The sequence below is a fragment of the Podarcis pityusensis genome (genome assembly GCF_964106645.2).
Source record: "Podarcis pityusensis genome assembly, chromosome: 4".
Lineage (NCBI taxonomy): Eukaryota > Metazoa > Chordata > Lepidosauria > Squamata > Lacertidae > Podarcis > Podarcis pityusensis.
This window is the reverse complement of record NC_138027.1, coordinates 99185081-99205374: the sequence shown is the minus strand read 5'-3', so window position 1 is coordinate 99205374 and position 20294 is coordinate 99185081. Positions and strand designations below refer to the sequence as shown.

The 20294-nt window shown below is 44.4% G+C and overlaps 1 protein-coding gene across 6 annotated transcripts in view; it reads left to right on the top strand.

The window, feature by feature from the left end:
• Positions 1–20294, top strand: part of LOC308475852 (uncharacterized protein) — a 190017-nt gene that overhangs the window by 71555 nt on the left and 98168 nt on the right. For 3 of the 6 annotated variants that reach the window (XR_013985393.1, XR_013985394.1, XM_081003324.1), the window contains one exon: positions 20130–20242. The exons of the other annotated variants lie outside the window; for them this stretch is intronic. Coding sequence is in view for 1 of the 3 variants with exons in the window: in XM_081003324.1 (XP_080859450.1) it covers positions 20130–20156 (27 nt within the window). In the remaining 2 variants the exon portion in view is untranslated. The remainder of the gene's footprint in view (positions 1–20129; positions 20243–20294) is intronic. 6 annotated transcript variants of the gene reach the window in all.

Below are 20294 nucleotides of genomic sequence, written 5' to 3'. Positions count from 1 at the left end.
TCATTCCTGTCTGTACCAGTGGTGGTGTTGGTTGGTTTTCAGCTTCCAACGTGTCTGACTTACAGCTATGTTGACTGGGGCTGATGGGATTTGGAGTCCAACAATATCTGGAAGGCCCCACCCCTGGTGATGGCTCTTCAGGTTCTCTGACAGGAATATCTCTCAGCCTTATCTGGAAATGTTGAGGATTGAAATTCAGACCGTTCACATACATAGCCTATACTCTCCTATGAAGCCATTTGAGGGGAACATTTGGCCCTTTGTGAAATTTTGCCGTCTCAAAAAAAAAAAACCCCTAGATGTTTGCTCATCCCTTCTGAGTTGCTGAACATGGCTGCTGCATGTAATCCAAATATGCCTCTTGGGCGGAGACCCTCTTTTCTGGTACTGATGCTTGACAAATGACTGTCAATGTTTCACTCTATTTCACCCGTTGATGAGATGTTGAAGATACCATTAAAATAATGTCCATTAGAGCTTTTGCTAGAGCTGTCTTTCGTCAGGTTTCAGCCTCCTTCCTGGGAGTCTCTAGAAATTCAATTTCTGAGTGACTCACGAAGCCGGACACAGCTCACCAACATGTCATTGGCATTTCCATCTCATTTCACATCAGAAACAATATTTATCAAGAGAAGAGCTATCACACATTCAGCTGCAAGTGCACTGAATGACGAGTCCTCAAGTGTTAAGAAGTGACAGGCATGTGTGAGTGAATCAACCCTTCCCAGATATATGCTAAGCCTGCCATATGGATGACACCCTAGGAGAGAACACCCCCATGGTGATTATTTCTTTCCCCTCCCCATAGGAAACATGATGTGGTCCTCGTGGGAAACATAAGCATTATTCATTTGCAGGGGGTAAGTGTACAAAGCAAGGAATGGGCTCATCCTTTTAGCCACTTGTTACTTACCTTATTATTTATTTATTTTTGCAAAGCTAACATATTCTATTTAGCATTTTTTTTAAAAAAACAAAAATCACTCCATAACCACATGTTGTTCACAGTTAGTTGTGTGAGCAGAAATCACAATGTTCCTGTTCACAAACAGAGGCCATGCACGTTTGGGTTGTGGAGAGCCACTCCTGGTGAGCAGAGGTTCATGTACTGGGTTTCTGCACACACAGATGTGATGTTGAGGTAGGACGAAAAGCATGGTCTTGCTCCTTGCTCTGCATGCTTATGCTAGAAACGTGATAAAAGGACTGTCGCTATCAGCCAATGGAACTAAATGTGGGCATGGAAACATACAATGAAGAGAACCGGGAGGTGGGACATGAGCTTTTGGAATCGGGTAGCCTGCAATACCAAGGAGGAGCAGCACGAAAATGTCCCTTCAAAATATGACTCGGGCAATTCTGCTGCATCAAAAGGGACTTGCTGAGGAAAAAGGCTCTCCTGAAAAAATTATGGCTTTTAAAGGTGTTTTTATGCTGGAAAAGGCATTCCTCCAGTGTTAAGACTCCTTTTCCAAACGGCAAACTGAGAATTTGGCTTTCCACCTGTCTTGTACAGAAGACAATTTGAGAGATAATGTGTGGAGGCAAAACTGAGGTCAACACCACCTTTTCCACAGCCTGAGCTTCATGCATTAACTGGTTCTTCTGCGCAAAAGCTGAATATGCAGGTGTGGAATGTGTATTTTTTAAATTAAAAAAAAACACCGCATTGTATATGACTACAATGGGTTTCTGAGAAATGTAAGCTATCTGTCTCCCTGCCTCCGGGTTCCTGAAGGGGCGAAGTACAGGACTATAACAAGACTGCAAAACAGCAACATTTCAATAGCCTCATAACTGACCTGACCTGTCTTTGCACAACAACTGTGAGATTTGACAATAACATGATAGTAGTGATATTTTGCAGAATCTGCTGTTAAACAAACTCATAAAATGTGACAATAAAAGACGAAAACAAACATAAATTTTATCTGTTCATTTGAGTGAATCTGTATTAAAATATTCTTTGTCAGATACAGTTCCCCTTCTCCCGCCGGCTCCAGGCCTTGAAAAACAGCAGATCAGCATACCAATTCAATTCGTACTTAAAGAGATGCTCCAAATTATATGGAGCACTGCATGTAAGTAATGTTTATTGTTCCCTTAGGTTTACTGACTTCTCTGTGCAATGTCATTTAGAAAACAGAAGGGGCAGCTATCATGCTTTTCTATACCTGGTGTAATTATCTTATTTTCTGTTAGCATTTGACCCATATTGTTGTAACACAGGAAGAGAGTGTTTTTTAGAGTCTGGAGGAAAAATACCCAGTGGAATATAAACCTTTCCTAGTTCATTTTTAAGCATAACTAGTATGAACAAATGTATGCAGAACTTCAACCAAATTTTGTTAGTAACTGAGACCTTGGCTCCCCTTACTATTTATATTGCTGAATCCAGTCAAAGGCAGAGGTTCAGAAATTAAGAGCCTTCCTCAGACATAGAAATGAACAAGCGGGAGACTGCAGCAAAAATGTGGTAGTGTATCCCTTGTGTGTTACCTTGGTCTGTGACTGTGGGAAAACTAAAATTAAAGTCAGCATCAATGCCAGGAGTATACCTACTGAACTTTTATAAGTGCAACCAGTCAGCACGCAAGTTGCTAGAGCACAAGATGTCTGCATGCAGCCAAGTGTCTAATTTAGCCAGCGATGAGGTCTGAGGTTGATAACATAAGGATATATATATAAGTAGATTGACATTTGCTGCCACCTAAGAGGTATGCTGGTGGCGCTGTGGGTTAAACCACAGAGCCTAGGACTTGCTGATCAGAAGGTCGGTGGTTCCAATCCCTGTGACGGGGTGAGCTCCCATTGTTCAGTCCCTGCTCCTGCCACCTAGCAGTTTGAAAGCACGTCAAAGTGCAAGTAGATAAATAGGTACCGCTCTGGCGGGAAGGTAAATGGCGTTTCCGTGTGCTGCTCTGGTTCACCAGCAGCGGCTTAGTCATGCTGGCCACATGACCCAGAAGCTGTACGCCAGCTCCCTCAGCCAATAAAGCGAAATGAGCGCCACAACCCCAGAGTCGGTCATGACTGGACCTAATGGTCAGGGGTACCTTTACCTTTTAAGAGGTATGGGGATTTTTGACTAGGAATCCAAATCAGCATCAGCTCTGACCTGCAATGTTATCAATGGACAATATTGCAGGGTTCCTCTAAGCTAGCCTTTCTGCACAGCCCTCTAACTGAAGCATAACAATGAAATGCACTTCAGGTTTGTTGTAAACCACTGAGATCCAGGCAAGTATGAACTGCAATGACTCCAGTGTGAACCCAAGTGCTGTAATACTTAACACAGAGCTCTTTAGACCTAGGAGCTGCGTCATTGCCTTCTGTGAATTGCAGAAATTTGGAGAAGACATTAGCCAATTTTCTTCAATGTCTGAGATATTGGGTATTCATTCCCATTAGATGTGTAGAACTTGCCCTAGTTCATAGAAACAGGGCATTTCCTATGTCGAATGAGCTCTGTGTCCACTATTAAAACACTTAAATGCATGCTACAATCATTGGGATGGGAAAACAAGGGTGGAATCTGGCATTGACCTTGATTGTACATTGAGCTTACAAAAAGAAGTTGCTAAGAACTAGTATACTAAATATACTAGTTAAATTTAGTATAACAGAGAAATAGCAACTTCTTTTTGTAAGCTCACACCTTTCAATAGATGCAGAATTTGTACCCTACATATTTGGAAGGTTAAACTCTTACTTCTTTTTTGTCAGCTTCAGAACTTTAACCTTTGAAAAGTGCCCCCCATGGTGCACAATCATCAAATGGCAGCCTTCTAATTGCTGCATTTGAAAGGTTTCTTTGGTTGAAAACAGGTACAGTGGTACCTCAGGTTACAGATGCTTCAGGTTACAGGCTCCGCTAACCCAGAAATAGTACCTCGGGTTAAGAACTTTGCTTCAGGATGAGAACAGAAATTGGGGGGGGGCAGCAAAGCGGCAGCGGGAGGCCCCATTAGCTAAAGTGGTACCTCAGGTTAAGAACAGTTTCAGGTTAAGAACGGACCTCCAGAACGAATTAAGTTCTTAACCTGAGGTACCACTGTAGTTTGTTATAGTCATCATTTATTAATCTTATATTTTGAGTATAAAAAGCAAATAGCTTTTATAGCTAATAAAGAGGAAATGCATCACCAAAAAGAGGACACAGATTTACATATGTTCTGGTGAAAAGGTGGGATCTGAAATATCTTAATAAATAATAACTGGACCATAGAACTTTTGCATAGGCAGATGTGTTCTACCATAGAGCTATGGCTATTATGCATGCATAATGTGTTCAGTGGATATAGGAACCATCACACACACAATATATATATTCTTTATATTGTCTGTGATATTTCAGACTTTGTCTCATTTTTCCTTCCCAGGTTATGCTAATGTAGACCAAAATAAACACAATAGTTTGAGAACCATATTTAAGGTGTTAATTGAGTGATATAAGTTGGCACCATTTAGCTATAATTGGAAGACTGAGCATCATCTAAAAACGTAAACCAAACCCCCCAGAATTGCTTTGTTTTTATTTTTAGTTCTAAACAACATGACTGGGATATTTTGCCTGAGGGAACAGGTAAAAGGATTGTATCTGGTCCCTTTCCAGTTCAATCTAGAGAGAGAAAAAAAGAGACAGGATGTCAGCTACTTTTGGACAATTGGCTCCTATTAGGCCCCATCCATCCCAGCTGTGGCTAATTTAAAGAGTCACAGGTGCAGCAGTAATCTGTCAGCGGGAATAGTGGCAGTATGGGCATTCAGCTGCGTTAACACCCTGCAGCATAGACCTTGGCTTTCCTTTAGGCTACTGCTCCAAAGGAGTCAAATGATGGAGATTAATCACCAGCACAAATTTGACCAGGTGAAGGCAGAGGCTGGTGGTGTTTTGGAAAAAACAGTCCATGCTTATGTGGTTCTCCTTTGTCCCTCCCAAAAATAGTGGAATTACTATTTTATTCCCTAACGTACAGCTTTTATTCTCTGGGTGATGTTATATACTTACATTAGCCCTCTTAAGGGATTCACACATTCTTATTTTCTCCTCATTTTTGCATTGACTATGCCTATAACTTTCTTTATCTTTCTCATTTCTGCCTGCCTATTTTTTTCTTTTCCCATAAGAACATTGCTGGGTTGGTGGTGTGATGGATAGATCTCACGTGACTCAGGTCATGGCCCATATGGGTGGATGTTTTACATATGACTTGAATAGCGTAAGAGGAACTGTGGAAATGGTAGCAACTAGACCACCCAGGTACCATTAAATTTTTGCATTGGTGCTATTGTCTGATACTGAGCTCTCAGGTGATTCAGAGTGTATTTCTCCATTCACAAAACGATAGATAAATGGCTTAATTGCTTTCAGTTTGTATATCAGAAGATCTACATGACTGTAACTGTGGTACTTGGTACACTTAGAAGTTGAATTAGGCTGAAATTGTGCACTTTGTGAAACACAAATTATAGCATCACTGAATATATATTCATTTTAATGGAGAAAAACATTTTAAATCATCAAGTGCTGCTTATGACGCTTTAAAAGCTTCAGTTATTTTGAAGCATTTGAAATTGACAAAATTGTCAAAATTGCATACAAACATGTAATGGTTTTTACTTGGGAAGACCATTCTCACATTCTTGGGATGCATAACAATAAGAACAGATCTCTGCTGTTACATTGACGTTTTCTTGGATGTTTGCGTATGGCATTGGGCAATGAAAGGCCATTTGCTTTCTGCCCATTGTGGAATTCTGAAGCAGCTGAGTACCCAGAAACATCCCAAAAATGCATACCCAGCTAAACCAAAAAGTGCAGATATGAGCTGGTTTACACATGCTGATGACAAAATGATAAAATCTGGAGGTGATAGATGGCAGGTGGGTCTAACTTTTTTTAAATGCTCCCCTGTGTTAAAAACAACCTGATGTGGCAGAGCAACTGGGCCCAAACCTTTATATCTACCATACAAGCTTTATATCTGCAGGGAGGTTTTTTCCTTTCACATTACAGTGGAACCTTGGCTTACGTACCATCCTCCTTACAAATGCTTCAGGTAACAAGCTCTGCTAACCGGGAAGTAGATGCCCCTAGTTGCAAACTTTGCCCCGGGATGCGAATGGAAGTCATGCGCCAGATCATGTCCTCCTCCCAGAGAGCACGCCTTGCGGTGAGATCATCAAGACTGACCTCACTGCTGTTGTGGGTGGGAGCGATTGGATAGCCACAACAACCCGATTGGTGGTCCCTCGGTTGCTGGGGTAAATACGGCCAATGGGATCATTTCATGGATTAACCGAGGGACACATATATACCGCTGCACGTTGCATTGAGCTTCCTCTTTTTCACCTCGTGCATAGGATCACCTGCCCACCCTCCTTATATTTAGGGATCATTATGACCTTCCTATGCCGTGGTGGGTCATCTGCTTTTGGGGCAGGGGCCCGGTAGGAATTTTCCCATTTGGCTGATTGGCTGGTGCCATTTGGGTTTCGCCTGCCATGTAGCAAATCATCACAACTTTGTAAGGTTTGGCGGTTAGGCATTGGTTCAATGGTGGTGGAGGAGATGTGGATAGGCTGTGCCTGCCCCTCCAATGCTAGGGTATTCTGCTAAAGGAATCCAGGGGCTCGCCTTGCTTTTGTCCGATCCCCTTCCAGTGGTTAGGGCCACGCCAGAGCCCCTGGGAGCATCTGGGGTGAGCTTGAGTCTGAACCTGGTCCAACGCTCCCCCAGGATGTTTTCCCTTACTGACGTCTGCCGGAGTCCAAGCGTCAGTGCTGCCCTGCTGAGGTCAGGTGCAGCTAGTTGGGAACCAGTGCCTGAGCAACCACTCACGATCTGTAATCAATAAAGTTGTGGCCAAAATTATGCCAATAACCTTAAACTAAATTCCGTGTCAATTGTTTCTTTATTTATTGGGGGAGGTCTTGGAATCTTAACATGCAACAGCAGGAGGCCTCATTAGCGAAAGCACGGCTCATGTTAAGAACGGTTTTGGCTTAAGAACGGATCTCCGGAACGAATTAAGTTCATAACCGGATACTCCAAGGTCATACCCCCCCACTTGAAGTTTGATATGGTAGGGCTTTGCGTGCTGAGGTCCCCCAAATCATCCCTACCCCAATAACTCACACATCACACATAATTTTTGTTTAAGGTTTTTGGCATAATTTTGGCCACAACTTTTATTATCATACAAAATTGTGAGTGGTTGCGTAGGCATTGGTTATGACTAGCTATCCCCCCCGCCTTGGGGGATAGCACTGACTCCCGGATTCCAGCGTAAGTCAGTGTGGAGGAACAAGCAGGGCAACTGGGGCTGCGTTACAGACCCTTCAGTTCCTCCCTGCCTGCGCCTTGGGGTCTTACACGGCCCGCACCCGATTCCAGGGGTTTGGACAAGGGGATGGTAAGCCCCAGAATTCCTTTAACGGAATTCCCATTCCGCAGCAGCATTGGAGGGGTAGGCACAGCCAATCCATACCCCTCCACCAACCAATTTAACCAATGCCTAACCGCCACCCGAGCCCTTATGCTCGCCGCCAACCACTCACAAAGCAAACCACACCCTCAACTTGGACACCACTGCATCCAACCATACATCATTCCCAGACGTGGAAAGATGAACCCCATCAGCCCTGTATAAGACTTCCTCCTTAAACGAAATACGAGGGTGAGGAATCACGCATCCGCCCAAGCTCACCACCAACTTGCCCACCGCGGAATTAATCCGCTTCCTAACTTTCTCAGTGGATGCTGGGCAAGGACTGCCCCACCAAATGCGGCGCTGAAGCAACTGTGACCAAATCAATTTCGTATTAGGCACCATAGCCGCCAACTCCCTTAGGTCCTGTAAAATAACAGTACGCAGCGTATAGCAAGGAAAAGAAACCATATCATTCTCCCCAAGCTGCACCACAATCGCTGAAGGTGGGCCAAGCAGGAGGACACGCCTTTTCATGAGTGGCAAGAATTCCCTCCAACGCATCCCCCTTCTGGAGATCCAGGACACCTGCACATGCTGCGGAAGGCCCAGGCCATCTCCCAATCCAGACTGACGAGCTCTGTCAGCGGCCCAATGCACAATACTGTGGCCCACTATCCAGATACGGATAGTGCCCGGACCTAGGGTTAAAACAGAAATGTAAGTACACAGCCACATTATTTCCTCACATACGTTTTGAAAGCATCCGATCTCCATCGACCCAAGTCCTTTATCCTCTTCACGGATAAACCCCAATGGGCGGCTGTAGTTGCAGCACCAATCCGGAAGGAGTGAGGAGCGAACTCCGAAGCCTCAAGCCCACACGCTACAATGGCTTTACGCATCACCTTAGTGAATTGATGCCGTACTAATGGGTGCCCATCTTCGTGAATAAACAGGGGCCCTTCACCCACTGGTCGCAAGGCCAGGTACCGCTTAAGGTCCTTTACCGGACAAGGGCCACCTTCCCCAGACGCCGGGAGCCTGATAACGGCTCCCCTACCCAGCTGATCCGTCTTTGAGTTTCTGATATTAATTTGCAAGTCAGACGGAGACATACTCACGTCCTGCAACAACAAGCCCCTGGAACCTCCATCCCGCTTTGGCTCAAGGACCACCTCTCCTACTCTCAGGGCCCCAAAGAAAGCCAATGAGAAAGCTGCAGAAAACAAACGGGCCTCGAATTTAGACCAACAGATGCTACGCAATTTAGTATGCATCTGCTCCAGCAACTCTAATGTAATAGGCCGTCTAGGAATAGGCTTAGAGGGAGTGAGACGCCCCCAACCTTCCACAGCTCTGCGCACCACAAACTTCCCACATGGATCCTTGTTAAAAAATGCCCTGCTAAAAAAGGAAATCGCTGCCGAATGAAGTCGCAGCGTCCTGGCCGCCCGGCGCATCTGGAATAGATGTGCCAAATACTTGAGCACCTGAGAGGAAGAATGGGGGGCAGTAACCTCCTCAACCGTCTATCCATTAAATAATAAAAAATCTGCCCAGGCCTTTTTATAAGACCTCAAAGTAGAGGGGGCAACAGTGGAGGGGGCAAGAAATGCAGCTACTCCCTGTAAAACTAAGGGAAGACAGCAAATCATTCTCGCCCAGCTGTACCACCAGCACTGCGGGAGGATCTGCACAGGTCACACTCGACCGCACCAAAGGAAGGATCTCTTCCCAAAGCATTCCCCATCTGGACAGCCAGTATATGTTCACATGGGCAGGAAGACTGAGATGGCGCCCCAGTCCAGACTCGTCAGCGCGCTTGCCAGCCCAGTGTACAATGCTGTGGCCCAAATGTGCACAGCTGCTCCTATGAAAAAAGGAAATAACAGACAAGCATCAGCACAGACATCATTGTGACACTTCCTGATATAACCCTTGTCAGCGTCAGACTTCCAATGACCCGTATTCAAAATCCTGTCTACTGACAGGCCCCCAGTGTGCAGCCTTTGCAGCAGCACCTATTCGGAAGGAATGAGGCGTGTTCAGCGGTAAGCAAGCCGCAGGCCGTAATAACTGGTGCACGAGGTAAGCACATTGATGCTTGGCTAACGGGAATCCATTTTCATGCACTAGGAGCGGGCCAGCCCCCAGGGGAATGAAAAGCCAAATATTCTGTTATCCATAACTGGGCAAGGGCCCTCCTCACCTGTGTCGGGAAGCCAGATTGTGGCACTCCTGCCCACTAAGTCTGTTTTAGAGTTCCCAACTCTAATGACCAGCTCCAAAGCGGATAAGGAAAAGTCCTGAAGCAATAAGCCTCCAGACTCTCAGCCCCGTGCTGGCACCAACAACCATTTCCCCAACCCTCAGTGCACCAAAAGGCAATGGAATACTGAAAGGAGTCTCGCCTTGATCTTTAACCAGCAGACAAGTTTTAACTTGTTGCAGCTACTGCATAGGTAAAAATTGACAGACTTCCTGCCCACTGTCCTATGAGGTTGGAGCCTATTCCAACCTTCCAAGGCCCTGCACACTACAAACTTTATACAAGGGTCTCTGAAAAATAAAGCTTCAGTATAACAGACATTGCAGCGGACTGAATTCTAATAGTTATAACCGCATGCCCAATCTGCAGCAGGTGGACCAAATACTGCAGGATCTGCTCAGAGGATGGGGGCCAGTTCATCTGAATAGCCGAGGACTGCCAGCTTAAGTCTAAGAAATCCATCCAGGCCTTCCCATAAGAGCTAAAAGCAGCAGGGGAAATGGAAGCTGCTGCTCTCTGTAATTACTAATTGTTGTCAAAATGCCACAGGTGGTCTGGAAAATTCTGGCAGCAGCTGAGTGTCTGGAGCCCAGGATCTGAAGCGCTCCATCTGAAAATGGGATAGAGTGTCAGCGACATCATTAGAGGATCCCGTAATCAGGAGCAGAAAGCACAATATTAAACCTTAAACGGCGCAGCTCGAAAACGTGAGCGGAGGGGCGGAGACTCTGCTGGAGCGTGAGGACTGTTTTGCCAAGACGCTCACCACTACCTGGTTATCAGGCCAAAAGCAGATCCGATGGTCACTGGACTCCTCGGGCCACATGTGAACTGCTACTACAATGGGGAAAACTCAAGAAAGTTAGGTCACATGATTGCCTCACCACACTGGGCTTGAGGCCATGGCTTTGCACACCAGCAGCCCTTGAAATAACAACCAAAGGGCAAAGATCCAGCAGCAGCAGCATGAACCTGAAAATCCCTGTGCGGGTTCAAGGTATCCTGCCATGGCGAACGACTATTGCATTCATTTCGGAATTGCAACCATTGCATGATTAATTAAGTGACCCAGCAAGATCGGATCTGATGAAGCATCACTTGCTACAGAGGAAGTATTACAAAATAACTTCCTTCAAGGCAGACAGCTTCTCCATAGGCAAGTGGTATGTTTTAGCAATGATATCCAACTGGATCCCTAAATAAAATGGGAATATGGGCAAAAGGTATTGAGCTATTGCTTGCCAGCTTCCAGCCCCCCGCTTGGGCAGGGGGCATCTTGTGCTGCCATCATGATATGTAAATTTACAGGGCCGACGCTGGCCAGAACCCCTAAAGAAGTCCCGACAAAGCTGCCGCCGAGCCAGCTTCCTTTTCAGACACACACTCTGTGTAATGCAAAAACACACTCCATGCAGTGCACACACACTCCATGCAATGCAACTATACACTCCGTGCAATGCAAAAACCACACTCTGTGCAATGCAACTACACACTCCGTTCAATGCAACTAGACACTCCGTGCAATGCACACACACTCCGTTTAATGCAACTAGACACTCTGTGCAATGCACACACACTCCATGCAATGCAACTACACTCCATGCAATGCAACTACACTCCATGCAATGCAACTACACTCCATGCAATGCAACTACACACTCTGTGCAATGCAACTACACACTCCGTGCACTGCACACACCCTCCGTTCAATGCAACTACACACTCCGTGTAATGCACACACACTCCGTGCAATGCAAAAAACACACTCTGTGCAATGCAACTACACCCTCCATGCAATGCACACACACTCCGTGCAATGCAACAACACACTTCGTACAATGCAACCACACACTCCGTGCAATGCACACACACCCTCTATGCAATGCACACACCCTCCATGCAATGCAACTGCAAATCTCTCACGCAATGCAATGCAATTGCAGCCCGTGCAGCACCGTGCCCTGCAACGCACAGAGCAAACTGCAATGCGGGCACGCAAAGGTGCTTTCCCCCGCTTGCATATTGCAAACGTGGCGCCCGTTACATCCCTCGCAGTGAGGTAACCACCAAAAGGACCTAAGTGTCCAGGTAGAGGAATGGGGGAGCATGCAGCTGTCCCATACAGGGACCAATCCTGCAACCTAGGCATTACCGGCACTATGCGCTGACCCAGTGAAACCAATGCTTCATGGACCACATGGGGACACTATTCAGGCCGGAAACGCTTCCAGGCCATCGAATTCTAGGGCAAAGCCCTAGGATCACCTGCTAGGCCAGGCATAAATATTTCCAGTGAAATAGCAGAGTTGAGGTAGCCCACAGCTTGTCCAGGTACCCCTGCTTGCCCTTTTAGAGGGAAGCACCCCTTCAAGAAACCCAAAATTCTTTTATCACAAATGGGCCGAACTACCCAGCAACAGAATAGCCCAAAAGGAGCAGTTTGTTTTGTTTTGTTATAACAATGGCTAAGAGGGGGATATGAACCCTGTCTCCCAGGTCCTAGTCCTACACTTTAGCCACTAAGCCACAATGGCTCGTCTCTAAAATGGCAGTCACCACTATCAGGGCAAAACAAACTTGGAGAAAATAAACTTGTTCAGAAACAGCATAGTTCAAGAGCATATACAGCGGGCTCATAGTCACTGGAGGCACAGAGAGCCTCTGGCACCCTCTGTCTGCCTCAGATATACCTTAGCAGCAACTGGGCCTGCAAGCAGATACATAGAGAGAATGAATCACGTGTCAGAGACTTAACAATTAACTGGTACCTGTAGCAGACTTAGGCTTGGAAGTTGTGTGCAGGCCGACTAGGCCTCCCTGCTTCTGCTCTTGAGAATCTGAGTCTCATAGCAATATTAAAGGAACTCAAAATAGTGCTCCTGTCCAAGGCTAGATTAAAATTTGGCCAACAGCGCTGCACACACTCAAAATAAAGCCAACCTTCGGGGATACTATAAACGAAAGTGATTCCAGCTAAGCTGGGAACAGCCCTGACTAGCCCCACAATTTCAACAGGAGAAATGGGGGAAACCTTTTTGCGAAAGAAAGCCCCTAACGGGGGCTCCCTCCCTATTGGGAAAGGCAAGCCACAGATACAGGGAGAATCTTCTCACAGGACAGGGTAAGGGGTGGGGTGGGAAATCAAACAGGAAAAAGAGGGAATTAAATTATTTAAGGGACTAGAGAGGATTAAAAGAAGGGGGAAATAAAGAAATGTAACCAGACAATGAGAAGATTGCATCACTGTCCTCCAGACAGTCCAAGTGCTCCATGTGATCCGGTGTCCACAGCGAAAGAGAAAGGAACAAGCTGTGGACCCAGTATAAATAACCTCTGACTCCACCCCTTACTTGGCAACATCAAATTTACCCCAGTAACAACAGTCACCAATCAATTCAATTCCCTTGCAACAGCCTGGCTGGCAACTGAGGATGTTTTGTCTGGCCCCATCCGCAACACGTGCTCTCTCTTTAATGAGAACACGCTTTGTCTACACATGCAGTAAAATGAGATGGTAAAATACTGAAGTAACACAGACTGAAGGAATCCCATGATTTAAAGTTCTCCTACATAAGGGAGGCTGAGAAGGGAGTCTTCTCGTCTGTGCAGCCCAGGACCTCCACGCACACTGCCGAGGCTGGCGCCTCAGAGAGGTCACTTTGGTGCTGCTAACAGAGGCAGCGGTCATGAGTTACCAGCCCCTGCATCTACAGCAGGGCTGTGATTCTCCAGAGATCTGACTTCACCTCCAGAAGTGTACTCCATTGTTTCTCAAGACAGACTGATGCCAACAACAAACATCCCTGCAAGCTGAATACTAGAATCTTAGTTTTTCATTGCTTAGTTGGATTTCTTCTTCAGGAAATTTCTTGTTACCTATGGGAGCGTTCAAAAAATGGCCCAACCCCATGTATAGTCTGAAGCGGTATAAACCTCTCTGCCACCTCAGCATTCTATCTATTTCATTCTGCTTCATGTGTAAAGCAAGTCTGAGAAGGATTCAAAAGTGGGAAATTAGATTACATCTACAACATCCTCCAGCATAATATTGTTTTTGTCCTGATTGCCTCGTTGTGTTCACTGTATCCAATGATGGGTGATCACATTTGCTACTTCATTCTACTTTGTCCTATAATTTTCCATACCTTTTTTTTATCATCCACGTTCATTTTTTTGGTATCCAATTTCTCTACTTCCCTTTGTTTCCTTGCTTATAGAATGGCTTATCATTTCCCAATGACTTTGGGAGCAATCCTAGAGCAAGATTTGCAAGCATGGACAGGCTAGGATCCAGCAGATACAGGCTTAACTCTCTCATCCTCAGGCCGGCTCCACTGCAGCTCAATTGGGACCCAGCCGGCTGAGCAATCCCAAATAAGTTGAGCTGGCAGAAAGGGCAGTGCATATTAAACACTGTTTTAAAGGCTTGTTTCCCCCCGGCAGGCTTAGGCAGACACAACCAGTAGTAACCCCACTTCTTTGGATCTGGTGTAAACGCTGGTTTAACGTATACTGGGGTTGCTTTGTGCCATCTTCTTGTGTGTAGGATTGCTGCCTAAGGCTGCAAACGACACCTCACTTAAGTGGGAGTAAGCCCCATTGAATTCAATGGGACTTGCTTCTCAATAGAGATTGTTAGGATTGCAATCTCATTTTCCATTCTTTTCTTGCTGTCTATCTTTTGTCTGCATTTCATACTGTTGTTCACTCAGTTTTTCTTTATCTATCTGATATAGGGGTTTATTCTATTGAGGGATGTGCAGGGGGGTGGAAATGTATTTTTCTCTGTTTTGGATTTAATGTTGTTTTCCTTCTGGCTGAGCTGAACTTTCATCTCTTTTTTTAGAATTCATATTCAGTACATTTGTACTTTGGATTTCAATTCACATTTCATAAATCAGAACGAAAGGCTGTACTCCAAAATGGTGCTAGTAGTAGGGAACTTTGTCCCAAATGTACTTAGTGGACGATGGGCAGTTACCCCAGTGCAAATAAATGCAGGTCTGTTTTCAGTAATTTGTTGTTGCATGTTAAGTTCCCAAACCGCCCTTGAAATAATTCACAATAGACACAGAATTATGGTTTAAGGTTTTTGGCATAATTTTGGCCGCAACTTTATGGATTACAGCATGTGAGTGGCTGCTTAGGCATTGGTTCCTGACTAGCTGCATCTCACCTTGGCAGGGCAGCACTGACAACTGGACTCTGGCAGACGTCAGTAAGGGAGAACAATCTGGGGGAAGTCTGAGCTGAACACCAGTCTCTAACCTCACCCCAAATGCTCCCAGGGGCTCTGGCGTGGCCCTAACCCCTTGATAGAGATTTGTTGTTGTTTTTTTAAAAAAGATATTTATTAAGATTTTCAAAATGTTACAAAACAAAAACAAAAGAAGAAAAAAGTACAAAAATAAAAATGGCTAAAAACAACTCAATCTTTCCATTACTTATTTTTCATTAGCTTATTTCCCAGACCTCCTCACGCCTCCCTTTTTTGTATTCCAGTTCAGTTTGTTGGTTCAGCAAATCCTTACCCTCTTTGTTTATCCTAATCTTTAATCTTAAAATATTGTAACGTTAAATTTTTACCTATTAATAATCAATTTTTCATATTCCCTTATAGTATTACAGCTGAAAACCACTTAATTTCTATCCAACATCATTCTAACATTCATTAATTTTACAATATTTCTGTAGATAGTCCTTAAATTTCTTCCAATCTTCTTCCACCGACTCTTCTCCCTGGTCTCGGATTCTGCCAGTCATTTCCGCCAATTCCATACAGTCCATCACCTTCATCTGCCATTCTTCCAGAGTGGGTAGATCTTGTGTCTTCCAATACTTTGCAATGAGTATTCTTGCTGCTGTTGTTCCCTTGATAGAGATTTGGACAAGAGCAAAGCGAGCCCCTGGATTCCTTTAACAGAATACCCTTGCAGCAGCAACTTGGAAGGGCAGGCACAGCCAACCACACCCCCTCCACCAACCAATTGAACCAATGTCTAACCAATTTGCTATGCAGTAGGCAAAAACCAAAAGGCACCAGCCAATCAGCCAAATGGCAAAATTCCTACCAGGCCCCTGTCCCAAAAGTAGACGAGCCCTAGTCAGGCATAGCAAGGTCAGTAAGCCCCCAAATATAGGGAGGGGGTGTAATCCTGTGCACACAGTGAAAAGAGGAAGCTCAACGACACGTGCAGGGATACAAATAGCCCCTCAGTTGCCAATTGCGAGCTCCCTGAGCCAAATTCCTTCCGCAGCAACCGAGGGGCGAGCAATCGGGAGTTGAGGCCATCCAATCGTACCCGCCCCAGCAACAGCAGGGCAGTTTGGGTGACCTCACCGCAACACGTGCTCTCCGTGATGGAGTTCACGATTTGTTATCCTGCCCTTCTTCTCAAAGGAGCCTGGTCTGCAAAAGTCTCCAGTGTGTATGTAACTAAATAAATCCAAAAGAAAGAGAAACCCAAAGCAAACAATTCTTTTGGGATGAGTATGTGTTATGCTTAATCCATATGTATTAAATCTGAAAAATATACAACCCATCCCCCCCCCGATTGATATTTAATTTCCTTCTGATTTCCCAAATGAACATCCAGAGTCTGTGTTCTTCTTACCTCTCTCGTTTCACATTTCATTTGTCTACAGATAATGTTCCTTCTTTAAACTATTCTCAGCTTTCTGTGTTCCTTAAGACTGAGTTCTTGGTTCTCATATGTTTACTTTGTGTCTTCATCCTCTTGGTCCTTTTGGTTTTGATTAATGCCTCTAGGCTAATGATATTTAATTAGACTTTTCTGTCCCTGTTATCGCTCTAGCATCATTTCCTAATCTTTTAGCTTGTCTGTCCTCTCTTGGTTGTCTTTTCATTTTCTGAAACCCAATTTAGCTAAAGCAGTTGTTGTTTCTCTTCCCATTATGTCTGCACATTCCTCTTTCATTGGCTGTTCCTGGCATTTTCCTTCCTCTGCCAGAAATTTTGGGCACTCTGTTTCTATTTGTCCTTTTCATTTTTCATCCCATGAAACTTCCATTGCTGAGTTCTGTTACTCTTAGGTTCCTAATCTTTAAAGATTTGTTCTTTTCTTTCTGTTGACACTACTCATTCTTAAGCTTGTTGTTTGATTAGTATCATTTATTGCAGTAGGATTATTTCAATTCCTTCCATGTTGGCTTGCCCTTATCTCATTTTAGGTTTCTTATTTCTGTCTTTCATTTTTCTACTTGTGCATTTGTATGTGTTGTGCCTCTCATGCCTTTTCTGCTTTCTTTTCATTGGCTTTACCGTATCCCTTCCGTATTCAGTTCAATACATTATTATTAAAGTTGAAGGGTATCCATTTCATGGCTCCCTCATATCTTCTCTGCTTCATGTTATTCGTCTCCATGATCTCTTTGTTTGTTTTGAATACTCTGCCAATAAGGCCTGGCACATTCAATCTCTAGCCGCCTTTAGGAAATGTTTTAACATGCATTTGTTTCAGTTACTGTATATTTGAGAGGAGATCTTTCTTCTATTTCCATTTTTCTTTCCCCACTCCCCTTTTCTATCCACTTTTCTGTTGTGCTATTTATTTAGTTTTAAGCTTTGAGTCAGATTCTCCCCCCTGCTCTGTCCCAGCCGCTCCTTGGGGGTAATTTTGTACAACACCTGTAAATATTGATGATGATGCTAATATAGTAGTAGTATTAATAATACTAAAAAAAGGTGAAAATGAAAATAAAGATATATAGTGCCTTGCCTCCTGGCACCTGAAATGTGACTCCTAATTTTGATACGCAATTTTGTCAACAGAACCTGATGATATGAGCAAGTCTTTCTTCCCTGTTCTTAATAGTGGCATGGAAAATACAAATTGAGTTAGAGCAGTTCTTTGCCAGTTTATACTGCAACCCTAAACAAGCATGGCAGAAGTTAAGCCGGCAAAAAGGGTGGTGTTCCTCTGGCACTATTTTAAAGGCTTGTTTTCCCTCTGCCAAGGTTAGGCCCCACTGCTGAACAGAGTTTTCATCTGGTGTAACTTTATGCTGGCTTAATATACACCACCTTGTTTTATGCCAATTTCTCAGGTATGTGATTGCTTCCTGTGTGTCAGAGTTAGGAACGTACAGATGCAGATAGCCCTTTCTTGGCTCCCTCCTGCTATTTTGTTATTAATGTCTAGAAGTCCCAAATTCAAATCTTGTGGGAGTATAGGAGATTTTTGCAGTAGAAGAAAGTGGGTTTTTCAGTGGATTATTTTTGAATGTCGGCTGAATAATGCCCATGTCATGTTGTTGTTGTTGTTGTTGTTGTTGTTGTTGTTGTTTAGTCATGTCCGACTCTTTGTGACCCCATGGGCCAGAGCACGCCAGGCACCTCCTGTCTTCCACTGCCTCCCGCAGTTTGGTCAAACTCATGTTCGTAGCTTCGAGAACACTGTCCAGCCATCTCGTCCTCTGTCGTCCCCTTCTCCTTGTGCCCTCAATCTTTCCCAACATCAGGGTCTTTTCCAGGGAGTCTTCTCTTCTCATCAGGTGGTCAAAGTATTGGAGCCTCAGCTTCAGGATCTGTCCTTCCAGTGAGCACTCAGGGTGGATTTCCTTCAGAATGGATAGGTTTGATCTTCTTGCAGTCCATGGGACTCTCAAGAGCCTCCTCCAGCACCTCTACTTAAGCTCAATAGTACCCTAGATGAGGACCAGTAAAGTGTGCTCAATCCAATCAAGACAAAGGTGCTGCTTGTGAGTGATTTGTTTGAGCAGTTAAGTGGCATTCATCCTGCTTTTCTTGGGGGTTGCACTTTCCCTAAAATGATCAAGTTCATAGTCTTAAGGAGCTACTAGAACCAGCATTGTCAATGGAGGCAAAGGTAGCCTTATTGACATAAAGACCTTTTGTAAGCTTTGGTTGATACACCAGCTTTCAATCCTATCTGAACAGAGGTAACCAGAGCCTTTAAAAAGCCCTAACTGACTTGGAGCTCAGTGTTACCTGAAGGATACCTTTTCCTGTATATGCTTCAAGATCTCTATTAGAGACCCTTCTCCAGGTTTCCCAGCCTTAAGGGGCGAGGTGAGTTAGGTCGGTCCTAATCTTAACCACCACGTCTAGGGTGTGTGCTGGTGGGAGGTAAGTGTTAATAAAGAAAAATGGGCCTCCTGCCCCTGCACTAAACTGTAGTGGCAGGAAATATTCATAAAGGAGATCCGACTCCACAACACTATAATTTCCCCAGCCAGATCCAGTGAGGTAAAGGTGGTCAGTCCCCCACTTCCTTGTCCTTTTTGATGCCTCTTGACTGCAGGGAGGCTATGCTGAGAGTATCCCTGCAAATGTGGGAGGTTTGCATCTTGCAGCCAGGTTTCTTGCAGGCAGATGATACCTAAATTCTGCAGGAATGTAGTTAAATCCTCATCTCCTTTCTTGTTGTCCTACCCTGCCAAATTCCAGGTGAGGATATTAAGATCTTTCTGAGGTCTACTAAGTCAGAAATGAGAGCTCTCAGGTGGTCTCTCTGTAGCACCAGTTCCAGTACGGCTGGCTATATCACCGGCATTTGGTCTTGAGGGTATTTTTTTTTATGCTGGGTTCTTATGGGAATGGCTAAATGTCGATTCCCCTTCCCTAGGTGTAGACATCTTCCATCTTGGATGGAAGTTCCCGCCATAGGGTTTTGGGAGCGGTGCTGGGTTAAAGGTTAAAATTCCCTGCGGCAGAATTTTTCCTGTCACCCTTGTCTCTCCCTACGTGCAGGAATGTTATTGGGGCAGGTGAGGTGAGTTGACACTAGGGAGAGTGTATTTTTGGTGGTGATGTACTAAATAAGTTATGTCCTCATTAGGGGTTCATCTGCTCTAGAACCAATTTGGATTCTGCCGTATTTTGCTAAAGATCTGTGATCCCTGTTACTTCCCCCTCCAACTACCCCAGCAGCACAAGAACAAGTTTTGTAATATGTGAGCTGCAGGGTACCTGCTTGGTGATTCACCACCCCCCATAGCTGCACTCAGCACTAGGAAAAATACTTCTTATATAGCAGCACCACTACTAGCTGGCAATAAGATATGGACTTTTTTTGCACACAGGGAGCTACAACTTTCCATCCTATAAAAAGCTCCTTTACATATGATAATAACAACATAGAGCACACATAATATTCATATCTTCTTTAATGAAAAATTGGAAGACGCTTCTGGTGCCATAAATTACATGCAAGGACAAATTTAAAAGAGTTGTCCTTGACTGCTTCAAATCCACTGGACAAAAATAAGCTTTTGTGATTTATGGAAAGGGGGAATAATGACTTTATTAAAAGGCTTGTTGGAGCTCATTTTTCAAAATATATAGTACATGAGATTATTTCCATTTATTACTGATTTTTTATGCCTCAGTTGTGGCAGGCAATACCCATCATTTGTTTATCTCATTAAAATTCTCTCTGCAGAAAGAGAGCATTATGTCATCACTGTAAAGATTACAAGTTCTGTAAGGTCAAAGTTTCAAAATGATCTTAAGTAAATTGGCAGGATGGGAGAAAAGGAGGCTCCATTCTGTCAGGTAAGTACTATATGAAGGGTGGGGGTGAAATGCTCAGCTGTTCAAAACCTTC